General features: G+C 28.3%; 1 protein-coding gene across 1 annotated transcript in view; it reads left to right on the top strand.

The window, feature by feature from the left end:
* Window positions 1-21374, top strand: part of LOC136987363 (N(G),N(G)-dimethylarginine dimethylaminohydrolase 1) — a 54019-nt gene that overhangs the window by 29819 nt on the left and 2826 nt on the right. Inside the window, exons 2-3 of the mRNA XM_067285095.1 lie at window positions 10691-10793; window positions 20449-20642. Coding sequence (XP_067141196.1) covers window positions 10691-10793; window positions 20449-20642 — 297 coding nt within the window. The remainder of the gene's footprint in view (window positions 1-10690; window positions 10794-20448; window positions 20643-21374) is intronic.

Genomic DNA, 21374 nt, shown 5'->3' with positions numbered 1-21374 from the left:
AGAAGTATTTGAATACGTGTTTTTAGGGACGAAGAGAACTTTTGCAGTCAAATACTTCTAAATTCTTGCATTCGAATAAGCCTATCTTTAGTTGGAATAGTCTGGACTTAGCACTCTCTGAGTTTTAAGTCCAGACTATGCGAAGTATGGTACACCTGCTGCATGATATTCCAACTCTCCTTACTACAGGTCAAACTTCAGACTAGTTAAAGAATATGAATGGGAAGTAAATGATCATCCTGTGCATACTCCAGACTTGGCACCGTCTGATATTTATCTTTTTGGTCCTCTTAAGAAACATCTTAGTGGCTTACACTTCTCAGGTGATGACGAAGTTAAAGATGCAGTCGTGGACATTCAAACATTAAATAGAGATTTTTTTTTTCCAGAAAGGAATTTTTGCCCTTGTTTACCGGTGGAAAGAGTTTGTGCAAAGAATGGCAGCTATGTAGAAAAATATTTGTGTACTTTCAAATGACTAATTTAATTTTTTAATGAAATTTGTTACTGTTATAAAAAGGGACGTGCTAAGTGGGATTTAACAGCTGTTTTCACGATCGCCTAACTATAGGCTATATAAAACTGATTACTTTTTTCTTAGGTCCTCATAGTTTAGGATAACGTAATGGTTTATCTGGTGTTAAATTCTTTATACTTGTGATATGAGACTTAATGCTTAATTTTTAAGTGCATATTAAAAAAATATCTAAATCTTTAGAATATTCTTATTTAAAAGCGGGAATGTAGAAATGGAAACAGGAAATTTCTTATTTGAAAAAGGAAACACTCGTATTTATTAAAATACCCGAAACTCTATGCCATTGAATCTGTCATTTATTTCCTTAAACTAAGGAAAATCGATTGATAGAAATTGAAAATGCCTGTTTTATATATATATTCTTATTTTTATTGAAATCAAAATATTATATGGAATGTTAAAAGACTTTATTTTCAATAAGCAAATATTGAATTTTCTGCTTCGTTTTTATCTTTAATAGTAACATTTGAATAAAAAAGAAAAAAATTCTATATTTTCATACTTGTGTAAGCGAATCAATAAATTTCAGAGTAGATTTGATAGATTTAGAATTGTATAAGAACTTCAAATATTTTAAGATATTTATTTTTGATTAGCCAAAAATTAGCTTAATAGTCTTTTATTTCTACTAGGGTTTTTTTTTTTTTTTTTTTAGTAATTGCTATAATATACGCAGAGAACTTATATGTGAATTATTATCAATAGAAATATATCCATTCTTCGTGTCTTTGTACTTTTATTTAATGTAGGAACATTTTTAAAAATGTAATAAGATTCTATTATTTCTACAAAATATTATTCTAGTTTATATTTGTAAAATTTTTACTGGAATTCTGAGAATCGTATTACATAAATACAGAATTCTAAATAATGTTATATTTAACGTTACATTCTTCTAAAAGTTATGTTTATCTCCGTTTCGTAATTGGCATTATTCTGATCTGTAAGCAATTTATTGCAGAGAGGCCAGAAAAATAAATAAAATGGGAAGGTTCTCATTCGTCGCTTGTACAGACGTTCGTGTACGAGAGAAACCATTTTAACTTGGAAACAATGTTTTAAAACCCTCTAGCACGCGATTACATATTCATATTCACTATATTAGCAACATATGCTGCACGAAAAAAAAATCTGCGACATATGTTGATATATATACATTACCATTTGTGGATAAGCCAAAATAAACAAAGGTTTTTTTGTAGTTCGAAGAAAAATTTTAATCCTTCGTTTGGCAGGTCACGACGAATTTTATCTCGAGTTGTGGGTTAGAAGTAAAGAATCTTGTGTAATTTTGTCGAATCGTTTTCTACGAGAAAAATATTTAAGCTTTATTTTTACATTTATAAACTTATTTATCTTAATTATTTATAAATTTTATCGCTACTTTTGGAAAATCTCTCTCAGAGCTGCGAATGTTCAGCGAGGACGATCCGTTTTAAACATCTGTTCTGTTGACTTACTGCACCGATTCTTCTTTGTTATTTTTTTCCACTTTTATTTGCGTTTAATTAATTTTTTTTAAACAAAAATATTAAATAAAAATTTGCTAAATATCATTAGAATAAAATTAATTTATAAAAAATGTAAATTATAATTACGTCTTTTTTTTTAATTTCAGGAAATGAGATATAGTGAAATTTTAAACGCTCGTTTTTATGAAAAATATGTAGAGTTTTTAACGCATTTTTACATCATGATTGGTTGCTATGTGATAATTATCTTATCCTATAGTAATCAATCGTTAACACCGTGTGATAATTAACTTTCCACCGCCTCCTCAAGTTTATACGTTTTTATTATATCAAAACGTTGGAACTTGAGGAGGTGGAAAGTTAATTAATCACAGTTATTTAAATGTTAAAAGTATGGCACTTAGATTTATTTGTGATGTTATCATTTATCTGTTTTTATTATAAATTATTATAACTCACTGCGTGTATTTTATTAAATTTTAAATAAATATTTATAATAAATACAGGATATTTTATTTTTGAAAATTAGAATTTTTTGCTGTACAAACTTACATCAAATTTATGAAGTTTTTGTTTAGAAATAATCATTAATGTTATAGTTATATTCAATTAATGTATTTGTTAATTGATTATCGTCATCAGCCATCTAAACGTTGCGGAAAGTTCACTGAGTTCAGCGTTATATCCACATTTGCTTGTGGATATAACGCTGAACTCAGTGAACTTTTCCCAACGTTTATACGGTGTTTGGCGTGAATATTGTCGTACTGACATCAGCCATCCTCTTTTGTCAAAATGGATTGAGTCCTTCAATTTTTTCTTAACGTTCTCTGCTTAGTAACTGTGCTTGTTAGAATTAGGCCCATAGTGGGAATGGATAGGTTGTGAGGGATTGGATAGTGGATAGGATACTTCTTGGACAAACTGGTCATGGCAAAATTACCAGTTTTCTCGATTCAAACTTGAACCTAGGTTCTGTAGAGGCAGGCCGACACCTTTATCACTCCAATCATCCAACTGTTGGTATCTGTAAATTACTAAACTCTGTATATATTTTGAAACTAAAATTTAGAACAGATAAACATTTATATACAAATATAAATTTTAATGTAGTAAAATATATTAAATTAAATTTAATGGAAGAATAATGTTATGTTTTTATTGCATACTAGTTGCTATAATAGTTATAACAGTATATTTTACACATTATTAATTGTTTTCTCCTAGAAATTTGAATGTCAGTTGTGCTTAGAATAAAAATGATCTCATTTCCTTGAAAAGAAAATAAAAAATTGATCATTGATATTTTTTAATTCAAGAACTTGAAAGCCTTTATTCACAGTTTGAAATTAAACAGTGGTTTGAGATTTGAATGAATATTAATTAAATATTGAAAAGAAATTATACAAAATTTTTAAATACTAATTAATCTATATATATAATTGAGACGAGTTGATAATAATAATCAGTGCAGAGCCCAAACGGTTAGGAGTTGAAAGTTTAAATTTGGTACACGGTTAGGGTACGTCACGAGAACGCACACTAAGAAGGGATTTTTCGAAATTCCTCCCCACGGGGGAGAGGGACAGGATTAAGTCTTAACATTTCTATCAACAATGTAAGTGTTAAGTAACAATGGAAATGTTAAGAGCCCAAACAATTAGAAGTTGAAAGTTGAAATTTGGTACACAGTTAGGGTACCAGATTTAAGTACAAAAGTGTTAAGTAACGATGGAGAACAAAAGAAAGCGACGTCAAGATTTACGGGTGCTGGAAAAAAAGAAAAAGAGTAATATGTTGGAACATATTTGATTTTCAAATTTAAACAGATAGGTTGAGAAAATACCAAACTATTCTTCTTTAGAACATTCGATGAAAATCGAACGATATAATCAGAACACGTTGTGAAAATCGAACAATATTAGAACATTCGATTTTCAAATTCGACCTTTCTTTAGAAAAAACTTAGTTCGTTGATGAAATTACTCTTTTTTTTTTTTTTTTTTGTGACTATATAATGTAATAATCTTAATCTTTGCTATCGTTACTTTTGCCCGAGCTACGCCGGGCCTACCTGCTAGTTTTGTATAATTTATTTACTACTTTTTTTTTCTTTATTTATTTATTTATTTATTTATTTAAGCATTCTGGTACAAAGACCCTGATGCGGGGATAGAACAAAACAAAGTATACATAATCTTATAAAATAACAAAACATATTTCACAGATATATTCATCAATTGTAATAACATTAATAATTTAAAATGATAATTGCAAAATTTATAAACTAAATCCAAATCAGAAAATAAAACTTAAAGAACTACTTGGGAGAACTATCCGAAAGAAATTAACAACCAACAGAGCTAAAACTTACCTAAAAAAAGAAAAAAACAGCAATTCAAACCAATTGTTCAAAAGAAAATCGGATAGTCTCCCAAGCAGTCCAAGCAGCCACAGATTAAATAGTAGGCAGACCACGCCCCAAAACGTAATTTACATAAATAAGCACAGCTTTCGCTTTAAGCCTAAAAAAACAATGAAAAAGAAATCGAAAATCAAATATACAATAAACATTATGAAATAATCAATTTAACCCTCTTTATGAAAATAAATACCTTAAAGAATAAATCAAAATCAGAAATAACTTTTTTAAACTGATTAAATGAAAAATTGGGAACCCCAAAAGTCTCCTCACGTAATTTTGACAAAAGAGAACAAACAGCAATAATATGAAATGCATCCAATGGTAAGTCCGCCACACCACATATGCAAATGTCCCTTCTGTAATTACATAAAAAACTTAATGAATTACATCTTATTTGCATTAATACGGCCATAACATTAGAAGAAAAATTACTATTATAAATAGAACAATCAAAAAAAGGTTTATTCAAACTCTTATACCATTCACAATAAGAACTTAATAATATGCCATGATTCAACTTCAAAATATAATTATCAAAATTATTTAACTTTAGTAAATAAACACTATTAAAATCTTGTAACAGATTATCAAAATCGATTCCGTTCCTTGAACAACTAGCCCACCAATACTTCGACAAAGGCAACTGAACATGTTTCACAACATAACGCAAACAAATCTTACTAAGGCGTTCTTCATTTAAACTCAACGTTCTAAAAATCCAATTAACAGATTTGTTCGGGATCAAACAAGACAAAGGAATCAATGAACATTCCATAGACACTAGATAACTAGGAGTACACCTTGGAAGCCCGAACATTCTCTTAACAAAAGTAGTTAATACCGTATCCAAACTCTCCGCCTGAAACCCCCACACCTCCGAAGCATAAAGGAGAGATGAGCCCACCACGGCATTAAATAACCTTAACCGATCCTTCAAATTACACAACTTAGCAGACTGACACATATGAATAACTTTGTCCATTTTTATCTCAGCATTAACTTGACAAGACCTCACATGAGTATTAAAATAACCATTACTTTTAAAAATTACACCTAAATACTTATATTGAGATACAACCGAAATTGGAACACCTCGAAACCACCATTTGTCAGCCTTAGAAGCCTTACCACCATTTCGAAAGACCACAATTTATACCACCGACAACTATACCATCTCCGCCGGAATCATCAATACAATTTAATAAATCATTTAAAAATAAACTAAAAAGAATAGGGCTTAAGATACAACCCTGTTTAACACCCTTATCAGAAAAGAAAGGCTGAGAACAAAAATTCCTCCATTTAATCCTAACATTGAACCACTATATAACTCTGCCAATAAAGATACAAACTTAAAGCTTAATCCAAACTTTAATAATTTCCTCCATAATAAATCCCTATCAACAGAATCAAATGCTGATGCTAAATCTATAAAAAAAGCATAAACCTTATGCCGTTTCCTACTTAGTGTCTTAGAGATAACAGTATACAGAATAAAAATATTATCAACAGTAGAGTAACCTGCACGGAAACCAGCCTGACTCTCTGACAGAATATCTCTCATATTCAACCAACTTATTAACCTGTAATACAAAACTCTACAAAAAATCTTAGAGACAGCAGCACAACAACGAAATACCTCTGTAATTAGTAAGCACTGACCTTGAGCCACCCTTAGGCACCGGAACCAATAAAGAACTCTTCCATTCATCTGGAATAACACCAGTTCTCAGAACCTTATTAAAATTATCTAATAAACAGAGAAAAGCACTATCAATTTTCCAAAATTCAGTAGGAATACCATCTATTCCAGGAGCACCACCAACAGTCGACTTACTTAAAACGACTCTAAGTTCCTCCTCCGAGATATAAGAATCCAATATTTCGTTTGACCAAGTCACACAATCATTAAAAACCACTAAATCAACATCATATGGACTTTCAGAGCCATAAAGGGAGAAAAAATAACTAAACCAATCAAATAAACTAATATTAACCTTAGCATAATTTCCCCTTGCTTTACATAAATTCCAAAATAATCTATTATTTTTATAAAAATTTTTAACATTTTGTAACCTTTTACAAAATTCTTTCTTCTTTGCTAAACATAATTTTTTTACCAAACTTCGGTATAACACAAAAACTCTCCTCTGAGCCGGCAAACCATTTTTCTTGAACTCTAACCAAGCTCTATTTCTGGCTCTAACCATTAATCGACAATCCAAGTCAAACCAATCATTAATTCCAACCATAGTCTTTTTCCTTTGAGTCAATCCTTTCACTTTGGCAAAATCCAATATCACCTTACTTAGCTCCAACAAAGATAAATTGGGAGTCTGCTCCAAGCAACGCCACAAATCAGCGGACAACAACTCCAGCTGACCACTGTCCCAGAAAATCCTCTGGTAACAAGTACCAGAACCGCCCAAAGAATCTATGGCACAATCTTCCAAATAAAGTACTATCGGGCAGTGATCGGACCAAAAACAACTCTCTACTCTAAAACATTTAATACAGTTCCACACAGAAGGAGTAACTATTCCCAAATCAATTACTGAGGACCCTCGGTTGGAAACAAAAGTAAACTCTCCCGCTTCATCACCAGAAGCACGACCATTTAAAATTATTAGATCATTATCTGCACAATACTCAAGAATTTTCAGTCCTCTCACATTCATATTTACATCTTTGGAGGCTCTACTTCTCTTATTAACAGCAATACCACTACTATCACATATATTTGTCAAAATCACATTATCGTTACCAGTCCGTGCATTAAAATCACCCAACCAAATCCAATTCGATTCGTCGACCTCAAACCTGGACAGTACATCAAAAATTTCTTGCCACCTTTGTTCCTGCATATAAACAAAACCAATATTAAACTCTCCTAATGGTAGCAGAATATTAATCAATACAATATAACTATCCCTATAAATAATAATAAATTTCAAAGATGATTTAATGCAAAGCAACCAACCAGCCATAGGTCTACCCCTACTGTGAGCCCTCAAAGCATCACCAATAATACAATGATATTCTCTTAATTCCTCCCAATAGCATCTGCTCCCACCCTTAATAAACCAAGTTTCCGATAAAAAGACCACATCATACTTCAATAAATAACTCCAAAAAGCCCGCGGTTTATTACCAATCCCAGCACAATTCCACGCCATAATAGAAAACACAGAAGACATTACTGGTTGCTATGAGATCGGCACCACCTTAGCTGATACTTCATCGACTTTATACCGAACTCCATCTACCAGTAACTTATCATAACTTAACCGAACACTTCTTGCTCCTTCTTCCCTTTTTTTCTTCCCAAATACCCTTAGGTTGTATCTAATATCCCGCAAACGTTTAGAAAAATCATCATACACAGAAACATTAAGATTCCGATTCTCAAATACAGTCTTTTTAAACCTCAATTTATCACTAAAAGACCCAAATTGGCAAATCACTGGTCTGGGTTTATCTCCAACTCTCTTCCCAACCCGATACGCGTTTACAATATGCAGCGAGGATAAATTTAATGTATTAACCGCAAAAGAATTAACAGTGTCAAATATTTCCAAAGAAGTCTCCTCTTTCCTCTCTTCCAATCCGTGGATAACAACATTGTTCATCCTTCTCTGATTATCCATAAAATCCAGTTCTCTCTCAAAAAAAGAAAATTTTGTGAAAATTTTATCCATATCCAACGAATGCCCAACACCCCTCCAACCTTTGACTCAACCTCCCCCAACCTCATCTCGAAGTCAATCAACGCCTCATCTACATTCTGAAGCCACTCTGTCAGATGATCCAGTCTTCTGATAAATTCATCAACCTTACCGTTCAGCGAAACATGCAATCGCAATAAAAGCTTAACTCCCTCTGCCACATCAAAATTTGAGTCCTGTAATAAGTTCGCAATATCCTCTTCACCAGAAGAAGTCTCACCCCTAAACCTAGCTGTTGATCTTTCAGGAACGGTTGGAGAAAAGGTCTTCCTCTTCCGAGCCTGGGACATAATTATAAACTAGACTTACCTAAAAAAAGAAAAAAACAGCAATTCAAACCAATTGTTCAAAAGAAAATCGGATAGTCTCCCCTTCTTCTTTATTTATTTAGTATGCAAATGCATTAAATTTGTAATTTTAATTAAACTGTTTTAAAACATTATCATATTACTTGCTAATTTTAGAAATATTTTTATTGATTTAAATTGATTTTTAAAAATTTTATAAATTTTGTTTAGTAATAAAAGATGGTTTTTAATTATTCGTGAAGCATAAGTGAAAAAATTGCTATTTTTAAGATTATCAAAGAAGTATTTAATATTTGAAATGCTTTAAACCATTTTCAGCAATAACTAAATTAACAAATAGAACAGAACGTATAGAATTAAATATTAAGTAAATGTGTTACCTAAATACTTTGGATTTTTTTAAATACAGTACAAATTTATTAAGTTAAAATTTATTTGAAATTTATTTAAAATTATAAAGAGAATAAAAAAAATATAAGGAAATTTATCTGGTTTTAATTTTATAGATTAGAGAATTAGGTGAGAAGTTACTATTTGACAATAAGTCCACATTTTATCTAGAAGAAACTGTTTTTATTCATTTGTTACATTGTGATGCCAAGTATTTTTCAAACATTGTAGAAGTTATGGAATAAATTAAAAGTTCTACATTATAAGTACATGGTGAGTGGAAAGTCTTGTGCACCCTTTTCATTCCAAAAGTTCAAGGTCGAAAAACGTCCCACTAACTATTACTCGTTAACTACATTAACAAACTTAATACTTTTAGAATGGAAAGAATGCAAGGGACTTTTAACTTATCCTGTACTTAATAATTTTATTGTAAATGTAATTAATGATTGTTTACCCTCACTTTATATTATGAACAATTTTGGTTTTGGTCCTAGGATCCACTCTGTTTAAGCTGTAGATATTCTTAATTTTGACATCTATTTTTGAATGTATTGTGAGTATATCAGATATTATTATGTTAAACAAATACAGTAACAGTTACCAGACAAATTGCTAAAATTTTCATGTATGATTTATATAATATACACAAGTATACTTTTTAAGATTATAAAATTATCTGTTTTTAAGTAATGAAAAATTCTAGAATTTGAATAACAACAGAAAAAGTTTACTTCATTTTTTTTCTATTTGAAATTTAGAATGTTTTGAAGTAAAATAATTTTATAGACTAAAATAAATAAAAACACATTTAATCAATTTATTAACATCGACAATCAGCATCCATTGGTGTCTGACTTCCTCTCCTTCCATCTCTCTCAGTTCTAATCATTTGGCTTCTGTATCATTTAGCCACAATTTTATGAAGCCTTTTTTTTTGTTTATATCATTTATAAAGTGCTTACTAATAAATAATAACTTACAATTCTAGCACACTTTTTTGTTTTGCAAATGATTTAGACCTTATTTATAGCCTATCTTCATGGGAGAAAAATTGTTATTTATTAGTAAATATATAGTTTCTAGTTTAAGTTAATGCACAATTAATTAAAAAATCTAGCGTGTGATATTATTAATTTGTGTATTAACTTATTTATCTGATAATATATCTAATTATCCAAAACAACATAAAAACCTTCACAATCAAACCATAATTTAATTTAATCTATGAGTATAGGAAATAATGTATTAATTGCTAAGATGTGAAAATACTTTTAATGCCCAGAGATCTCTTTTCAATTAATTTTGGACTTTTAAGTTTGCATTTATTTATTTATAGTTAAATTTAACATTTATGTTAGAACAAAGACAAATATTTAATTGTTATATCCTGTTTACATTCTGTGGTTTCTTTGTTTTAAAATTGTTCATGTTAGAGAACCTGAAAAAGTTATTTAAGATGGATAAAAATGTTTTTATTACAAATTATTACTGACCTACAGAGATTTATTTTTTATTAGTTCTAATCAACTATTCAATTATATGGTTATATAAGTTTATCTTTCTTGAATACAGAAAAGTATCAGTTTAAATTATGAAAAAGTTTGATTATACTTACAAATAAATACTTTATTTATACCTTAGTTTATTTTTTATTATATTATATCCTTAGTAGAATTCTTATTTAGATTAATATAAGCTAATTAATTATATTATTGGCTAATCACACTGTATTATTTATATACTTTATCTAATTATGAAATTCTTAGATTAATGAATAGTTTTCATTTGTGGCTTTAATGTGAAAAATTTGTTTTTGATTTCCTTTTTAGGTAGACATTGTTCGAACAATAATTAGGAAAGAATTAGAATTACCTGTCGTTGAAATAGCCGATGCTAAAGCAACAATAGAAGGTGGTGATGTTTTATTTACTGGTAAGATAATATAAGCAACATTTACTGTCATCTAGTTAATTACATAATTTTCCGTTTTTAATAATTCAAGAACCTTATAAAAAATTTATATTCACATAAACAAACATATTATATATTTATTTTGTGTATTTTGCATGAATATAGTCAAAATTTTCCCTAAATCGGGGATTCCTGATTTTTTTTACTCTATGCTAAAAAATGCTTTAATGGAGTGGGACTTGAAAGTGCTTGGATGTTCCTTATGCAAGTATTAATTACTCATTCTTGAAAACTATATTTTTAAAACACAACAGATTCAAAATTGCTGCTATAGTATTATAAAACAATATTTATAACGATCTAATTGTAAGTCCTTATAACTCTTACTCCATTTAAAACATTTTTTTATTATATTTATTTTTTGGAGAGTTTTAACTTTATGGTTTTTTTACTCCAAAATTAGATTTAGTTCATCAAGCCTATCCATACCTCTGTACAAAACAAGAATACATTACAAATAGGATAAAATAAAAGTCAAATGGGAATTAATATTCTTTTTTCATTAAATCTGAATCAAAATTCTAAAATATTGTAATTTGAAGAAAGATTACTTTACTATTATACATTATTATTTTTGTCATATTTTTAAAAATAATAGAAATAAATTTATTTATCAACTCTTTAGAATGACACCTTGTCACTAGTGATTTCTCCAAAGGGAGAATCCATATTAAAAACACGCATGACATTTTTCTTAAAATTAATAATCTGAAATGTAGCATATATCTGACATTGAGATTATACATAAACACTGAAATTTTCAAATGTCTTTAGGGATTATTTATATTTGAATTTCTATGATGAATACATTACATGTTTAGTAATATATAAAAATTGTTTGTTTTAAATAACTTGATCCAATCCATATATATTTTACATGTATTTTTTAACTAAAATATTTTAATATTGTACTTGGATGAATTTTCAAAAGATAAAATAAAATTTTTATTCACTTTATAATTATGAAAAATATTTTCTAACTTCAAAATCTTGCTTACTTTTACTTTTTTTTTTAAATCAATGAGAGGTTTTCTTTGTTTAGTTTAAAAGGAATAAATACACACTCAAGCATAATAGTTTATTTTGATATAAAAAGCTTTCTTGTTTTAAATTCTGCTAATCTAATGACACTATGAAGTTGACTTTGTATAAAAAAAAACATTCAGTTATCAAAATGCTTGTATGGAAACACATTTACAGATAAAGTTGTTTCTAATAAGAGGATTTGTAAAACCAATATTTGTTGTTTTCAATTTTTATTATTATTTTTAAATTAAATAGATAAAAAGAGCAATGTTTTTGTTGGTAAAAAAAAAATGTGAAGTTGATTGAGTAATTTTTAGTTAGGAATAAGTATTTTAATTACTACAGATTCTATTACGGATTTAGATACTTGATAAGTTTATTCAAATGTTATAATCCAAACACACACACACACACATATATATATATATATATATATATATAAACAAGTTCAAATCTTAGTACTGAAATATCTAAGGTAGATTTCTTTTTTGCTATAATTAGACTAGAATATATTCATTAAAAGAAATAATTTGGACTAACTATAAGTGGTTAGACACCATTTTAAACTAACATAAACTTAAAAATTAAATTTAATAATTTATTATATTTTAGAAGAAAAGATCAGCTTGGAATAGTTCTCAAACCACAATTTCTGTTTATCATGCACTACTAATGCTACCAGGACATTCATCTAATCTTCATTTCCAGACCTATTGATTTCAACCATTTAATGCTGGCTCTGCTATATTATAAAACTAGGTTGAATTATATGGTTAAAAGTAGTCAATCTTATTATAAATGTCATCATTTTTTTTCCTCAAGTACAATATTCTTTCTTTGCATACATATTAAATTCTAGTAGCCGTAGAGTATGTACTACTGTACAATTGATGGAATTTAATACACATACAAAGAGAATAATTTATATAGCCATGAATTCAATATGGCATGGAAAATTACGTTTTGCTATTAATGATGAAAATTACAAATATTTTAATGGATAATTCTATTAAAACATGTTTTACTATATATTTTTATTGTTATATTTAAATCAGTAATGCTGTAAATTTTTGTCATCTAGATATTATTATATAGATGATAAAAGCCAATATAAGCAAATATAGAATATAATATTCATATCTAAGAAAATGTTATATAATTTTCTGATGAAATATGATATTCTGTTAATCATTTACATTGCATAATCAAATATTTTAATAAAACAAAACTACACGTGTGATAAAGTAACATTAGAAACATTTTCAGATGACAATCGTGTATTAACTTTAATGAGAGGGGGAAATATTAATAAAAATATATTTATTTTAAATAATTTAAATGTCAAATAGTTTCTTCCTTTGTTAAGAAAGAAAATTTATTATAATTTATAAAACATTTAAAAATAATAGTCTGAAATATCATTATGAATGACTGAATGGATTTAAATGAAATTGAATTCTCTGTACACATTCTTGATAGATTTATTAATGAGTTTTTCTAAATAATATAATATTTTTTAAAATATGCATTTTTGTGAAAAAATAATAATAATAATATAATTTTCAGATTTAATTTTTTTTTTTTTTTTCTGTTATACAATTGATACTGTAATAGTTTGGAAAATTTGATATATCTTACTTGGGATACTTTCCTAGTTTACATTTTTCAATAAATATAAAATATTATCTATTTTAAATAGAGTTTGTAAGTTTTTTGTTTCAGCTCTTAATACTCTGTATGAAATTTTAGTTTTACTATATTATTCTTGTAATTTTTATATATAGGCAGTCTTCCATTTTCAGACAACTCTCTCCTTCATGCAAAACACTTTGATATTCTTAAATTGCTTTTCATGTAGAAATTTACATTTTTGTACATTTGCAACAACAGACAAAAATTTTGTGCTATTATGCAATAGTTTTGGTTTCAATAACAACAAGTCATTTGTGAAAATTAATTTTTTTTATGTATTTTCTGTTTAATATGTTTTATGTGCTACAACATATTCATTGTAAAATTAAAAATTTCCTACTTTAATAATAGATTTTATAAGTTTTGTTTTGTTTTTTGGAAACAGTTTTATATGTGTACAAGTAGTCCAAACACTCTCAAAAGCTGGAAATAATGATTAAAACATTTCACACCTCTTATACATAATCCAGCACATAAAATTTAATGAACATGCAAACATTTTCAGCCTTTAAGCACTTTAAGGGGAATTTGTAACTTGATGTACAAAACCAGCTCTCTTGCCTGATGAAAACTTCTTAAAGTGGCTGAAAACATTTGTGCATTTATTAAATTTTATGTGCTGGAGTAAGTATGAGGTGTGAAGTTTTTTTACAGGGTTTCCAAGAAAGATCTACATAATTATAAAATTTCATTTAAAGAAAAAGTGGTTTGTGGCAAAAGAAAGATTGACTCAAAAATTTTTTAATACAAAAGTTGTTAAAATTCAAACACCATTTTTTTGTAATTTCAAATTTCGTTCGTTATTAGTATTCGTTTAACTGACGAATAATAACTGACAAAAAATACATACATACATACCAATATATTCATGTATTTTTCTTTATTATATATATATTAAATAATAAAGAAAAATACATGAAAATATATTAAGTACTTTTATTTTAAATAAATTGTTTTCATTAAGAATGTTTTTGTTGAGAATCATAACAACACATTAGAATTATCACAAACTGTGAAATTTAATAATTTACAGCATTAAATATCAATTTATTTTAATAAATTAAATCAAAGTTAATATATTGAAAAGATAAAGAAAACCAATTTCACAAATGTTTAATAATATTTATCTGTAACAAATCAAGCATTGAAATTTAATGACCTCTTATCTAAGTACTCTCATTTTTATCATTTGACATTAAAAATTTGTCATTCTAAAATTTTAATTATACACATGAATGATATTTATCGGTTTGATTTTAAAAATTAAATTAAATTAAATTGTTAATAAAAAATTCAACGTTCACTTTAAATTTTTTATAATAATAATGTTTTTTGTCACAAAAATTGTTATTTTATCATCATAAAAATTTATAATATACATAAATCCCTCTTCTAGAGAGCACAATTTCTAGTTTCACAGAACCATTTCTTAATTTATAATCTTATTCCATAGCTTATTGAAATAATATAAATTAATTGAATCTAATAATTGAGCCGTTTATTTTGAAAAGGCCTAAGTTCATTATTCAAAAAAATCAAGCTAGCTATTTTAATATTTGCATTTTTATGTTATCTTTTCATTTTGAAAGAAATTGTAAATAATATATTTAAAATCACAAAGATTTTTTGTAAAACGAAAATTAGCTGGTTAATTTGTGTTCTTTGTTTTTAGTATAAATTTCAATATGTTTCAAAATGGTTACCTTCAAGTTACCTCAGACAATGATGCAGGTAATTTTAAAAAATATGACCTATACACGTTCATATAATAATTATTATACATATGAAAATTTGAGAAGAACGAATAATTGGTTGCAAAATATTATTAATTTTAATATAACATTTTTTAATAGTGAATAAAAGTTGAATATTTTTTAATTTTATAACATAAAATAGTATACATTTCTTTTTATTTCACGGAAAATTTATTTTTTCCATGGACTTATGCCTTTTTAAGAATTAGAAGTTATTTCATTAATTTTGAAAGTGGCTTAAGTCCATTTATAGCCATCAAAAACACATTATTTTTTAAACAATGTTAATAATGCAACTGGGGACATCTCATATCCATGACTTTTCAAATCACTCTGACCATTCAATTTATAATTAATTACTATAATAATAATATTATCTGATAGTTCAGATCCTTAATAAATTTAATTTAGCTATTAAATACACAGTAATCCATATTTTACTCACAATAATTTGTTATAATTAAACACAGCTGAAACATACATAAAATTTATCATTAATTTTGTTGCTATAGTTTAAAAAAATACGCAGTATTAGTTTCGATTAGCAATTGCACTGTATAAGAATTTAATTTATTTTAAAATTCAATAAGACAGGTAAAAAAAATTCTATTGTAGATAATTGTAAATCAAAATAAAAAACCAACGAAAAAATGAAAGCTTTTGTTAAATTTACAATTTATATGAATTTATTTCATTGTATAAATCTGAGTTCATTGCATTTATATTATATTGTTAAGCTGAACAAACTTATTTAAAGGTTAATGATAGATTACTGTCGGTAATATTCATTTCTATTTACATTTTAAAATTAACAGCAATAAAAATAATAAAACCAATTCATTCGCATAAATTTAGTTTTTTTATTTTATTTTACAATTAAAAAATAAAAGAATTTAAAATTTTTTTAAAAATATATTCAATATTGTCAGTCAATCTCTGCTATTTTCACGTGAGAATCTGGAGTTGCTAGATTATATTATTAACAAATTTATTTAAAATAATCGTTAGAAATTTTATCTTTCATAAAATCTAGAAAAGCTGAAAAAGTAACTTCCGTTGTGGCTTGAGAAAAACCAGTCAGTTCCTCCCAAAATGATAGCTAGAGTGTGAAGTTTCACTCTCTATCCACAAGATCGCACGACTTCCGTCACCTCGGAACTGTGGAGAGCTGTTTCCAATAATTCTATTAGATGGAATGTAGTGTAAATGATGAGAGGTCACCTTCGAATGTGCTCTTGCCAACACTCTTGTTCATGATAAGATGCTCTTGCCTTTGCTGAATGCTCTCATCCCCCTCCCAGTTCTCTACCTTTGCTTGTTTTCAAGGACTCTCAACTCTCTATGATGAACATGGAAATATAATAATTTACATAGGTAATATAATTATATTATCCCTCGTCAGGGTAGATTTAGTGGACTAGGATTTGAAGTCCTCTCCTTTGTGTTAATATCAATACTAAACATTTTTGTTTTATTCTTATTATAGTTTTGAATCTTCATTTAATATGTATATATGATATAGTTTTTTATTAAATAAATATGTAGATAGATTCCTAATTGTTGTTCTATTTGATTTATGCCTAACTCCATCGTCGACCCACATAATTCACAAAAATACACATCCTGCATACTCATCCAACCTGGCACCATATGATTATTTCCATTTTGGCTGTATAAAAACGACTTCATTGATGGCAGTTGGTGAAGTTGTTGTTTTCATCTGCAGAAATAATCACTGCATTGCAGGCCATATATGCAATTCCAGAAAATGCTTTTCAGGAGTTTTTTTTCCAGCAGTTATATTGATATTGGCAGTGCATTTTCTCTGGGCCACAATGCCAATATGTGGCCCATAGAAAATGAATGTGTGTAATAATTTGCTTAATAAATGTATTTTTTCATGATCTTCTTAGTTCTCAAACTTTTTGACTGTAATATTATAACTTTTAAAGGTCTTTGACAAATATATAATGTGTCATATTATTTACAGATTTTATACAAAACATTTAAACACTAGTCACAAAAAGCTACAAAGAATCATTCTCAAGTATCAGTGTAAGGAGCAAAAGGTATTTTTTTCACAGACAAATATCAATGCTATCTCAGCCCATATTTGTGAAGACAGTTTCATACTGTTTGAGTTCATTCTGTGACATCAGAAACATCTCAAAGTGATTCCTAGAACTGGGTACTATGTTAGTAGGCCTTCTCTGAGGACTTAGTGACACATCTTGCCTTGTGGTGATTATTCTAAGATGACCATTCTTGGATCAATCTTATCATTTTCATGTTGTAGAAATCTTGTGTGTAGCTAACTTACTATACTTTGGTAACAGAAATAGAGCTGTTGACATGTTAAAGGCAGGTGTATGGCAGATCAATATAGCTGCTGCTTTAGGAATTTCACAATGCTTAAAAGCCTTATGGACATCATTACGGGTTAATCTCACACTGGAGTCAATACATTCAAGAACTTTTAGACAAAGTGGTGAACATTCAGTTTTCCGGTGTAAGGAACTGAGTCCAAGCGTTAATTTTTATTTTATTATTATTTTTCGTTTTATTATATTTTGTTTGGGGCTTATGTTTAGTTAGGACAAAGGTTCCCCACCACTGTCTTAGTAACCAAAAAAGAAGATAATAAACCAACTCACGAAAGAACGAGCGCCGTAGGAAAAATCACGCGCAATTGCGCTGCCCAGCGGAAATGAACAGTCCGCAGAGGGGGGAATCCCCACACTCACTAAAAAAGAAATACTTACTAAACCATCATAAAACATCCCAGAAAATTGTGCTAAATGCTTTGTAAACGGTTTATAAGATTTTGTCGGAGAATTGAAGCTGCCAGAAAGAAATTTGATGTTAGAAAATTAAGTATGTAAATAAGGGGAGTAACCTAGCTGAATTGTGACATCACCTCACAGCATAAAACCAGCACGATAACCGAAGACGAACGAGGTGTACTACTGAGTGAAAAATTCGAGGAGAAGTCTAGATTGAGAATTAGGCGATCCAAGGTGTTTAAAGAGGAATTCAATATGACGATAGCGAAAGGATTGAGGAAACAGGTTCCTAGTATAGTGAGGTGACAGATAGACGTTTAGTTCGTAAGAGATTTTGTTCATAGTTCTTAAGTATTTGATTTGTCAAGTTTTCAAAGGGAAATTAAGATTAAGTTAAGCTAAGTAGCTGAGTTTTATTGTCCGGTTGACTTGTTGATTTTCGTTTTGGATTATTTGTTTTGGATTATAGACATTTGTACATAGTTAAATTCGATTTACTAATTAAATATATTTGAAACTTTTTCTTTGACTCGATATTTGTCGTTATTCTTACTAATTTTTTCGGTGCCCGCATTAAAGCCCAGGCCTGGCAAACTAATCTGGAATCCGCGTAAAGTACCCATTAGGTTAACAGAAGTTTTACCGGCTGCAGTTAGTGTTGGTTTCCTGAGATACTAAAAATAGTACTTTACACCACTTCTGGCAGTTTTATCAGAGTTTGCATGCTTTGATGTCATGTTAAACAACATATGATGTACTAAAGTTTCTCATCTTCCGGTCTTTTGCTTGTCCCGGGATTCCGGGATAAAAGTGAACTGTTTCCCAGGAAATCCTGGAATAGAATTATTTTTAAGATATACAAAATATCTTATTATTTGATTTCAATTATTTTTCATTTTTTAAAGTAATTTAATATGTTCTGTATGCTTTCTAGTATTCTTGATTTGTCTTCCTCAGCTGCGGCTGCTTTAATAGTGGCAACCTCCAAAATCATATTAATAATGCTGTGTAAGATATATATTAAAAATCACCTTTGAATTACGTAGAAATTTTCACAAATAGAAAAAATTTTATTAAAATTTGCTGGAAACTGCATACAACAACAACAGAAATGCCTTTGAATTGAGTTGAAAATTTAAAGAGTAAAATGAACTTAGATCAAACTTCTAACTTAAAAGATAATTTTCGTTATTTAAATAAAACATATTATAAAAATTTACAATAATATTTTATATTAAGATTTTAAAAAGCAAAGATGGTCAATACTCCAATCACTCGATCTGGTTCTTATTTAACTAATGAAAAGCCTACTACTGAGAGTGCCCTTCTGATTCAATTGATGTGAGTGGAATCATGTTTAATGTATTTAAGAGAAGACAGATGTTATGTGTTTTTTCACCTGTAGCCTGGAAGATTTCTAGTTCATTTTCGAGATTGTAGTACTTCTTTTGCTTTCTAGTATTCTTGATTTGTCTTCCTCAGCTGCGGCTGCTTTAATAGTGGCATCGAGCTTATATCCTGATAACTCGGCAGTTCATTTGGCTTTAATAATCAGGTTTATGAAGAAAAACTTCATACTTGAATACTTCATACTTTGTATCCGTGCCCAATTTGCATAACCTGGCGTTTCGCAGTTATTGAAGCTACTGGGCGTGGTTAAAAATTAAGACAGCATAAGCACAATTATTCCATATATTACAGGTTCTGACAAGTAAAGAATTTTCAGTGTCTTGTCACAAATAGGCTACATATTGATTATTGACAATCTGTGACATGCCATAACGTGGAAAAATTTTTAAAACAACTAATAAGTAGGTTTAAAATTAATAAATACAAATATATTCTGACAGTTTATGAACTAATTGTACTTTCTATTTGCAAAATTTCCTCAACCTTAACACAAAATAAGAAAAAAGTGAACTTTTTAAGAAATTTGCAGGATTTTCCGGGTTAAAAAACAGCTGGGAGAAACCCTATGATGTACAGTACCTATCCATATTCATAAGCAATTTCCAGTGATCATTGAAATTGTATATCATTACATTAATAATTCTATAGCAATATCATTACATTTTATTCCAATTCTGTAATATTCCTAGCTTTTTTGTAACCAGTTTTTACAGTATTGCATAACTATTTACAATTTTTTTAAGATTTTGGCATTTGTTTCTTTTTTTTATGATGAAAAATTGGCGTTAATTTATATTATTTACTACATTTTACGAATTTTATATTTTGCACTCACCTCTCAAATAACTCCCACATTCACCTATTCATAAAAACTGCTTTTGCATAGAAGCAATCTATATGAATAGTATTTTATAATAAGCATATTTTTCAATTAACAATTTATTCTTTTAGGGAGAGAATTTTTTGTGGGACTTTCTTCATATACTAATGAAGCTGGAGCTAGAGCTTTAGCAGCTGCATTTCCTGAGTTTCCTGTGACACCAGTCAAAGTGTCTGGTGAATGGAGATTAAAGTCTTTTATGTCTGTGGCTGGTCCGGATATAATTTGTGTCAGTGCTGGACAAGAAGCTCAAGGTATACTAAAGGTGAGATTATTTACACAATGGCTTTTTTAAAACAGCAAAGAAACAGTTGAGTGATCTCAAATTTCAGACATTTGACTTTTGTACACAATACTTTCATATTTCTAAATTACTTTCATATACCAAATTTGAACTATCATACATTTACATCTTACAAACAAAAATTTCAAGGTGATACTTCCTGCTGAGTTTTGATTTTGGTAACAGCAAAATCATTTCTGAAAATAAATAAATAAATAAAAATAATTATTATTATTATTTTATGTAGAAACAAAAATGTGCCTACTTTTTGTACATACTGAATATACAAAATTTTTGTGGCCCACTTACATAAGACACGAATAATTTGGCTTGCCAATCAAAAAGTTTGGGCTAAACTTTTTGATTGGCAAGCCAAATTATTCGTGTCTTATGTAAGTGAGCCACAAAAATTTTGTATATTCAGTATGTACGAAAGTAGGCACATTTTTGTTTCTAAGCATCGTATACTAGTCGTAAATTTCAAGAATTGATTTCAGTTTCAAAATCTACAGTATTGTGCTAATTGTTTAGAGTTAAGTGAATTGCATTTTATATAACAATAATTAATCATTTCTCATTATAAAGTATATTAAAATATTGTAGCTAGTATACAAAATCTGCTAATATACAGTATATTTGCATCTACAGTCCAATTCATTCCACATTTATTCATTTTTTATTTTGCTCATAATCTGTTAAGTCAAAATAATTCAT

This window comes from Centruroides vittatus, unplaced genomic scaffold (assembly GCF_030686945.1).
Source record: "Centruroides vittatus isolate TY-2023 unplaced genomic scaffold, ASM3068694v2 scaffold_1519, whole genome shotgun sequence".
Classification (NCBI taxonomy): domain Eukaryota; kingdom Metazoa; phylum Arthropoda; class Arachnida; order Scorpiones; family Buthidae; genus Centruroides; species Centruroides vittatus.
This window is presented reverse-complemented; position numbering and strand designations above follow the sequence as displayed.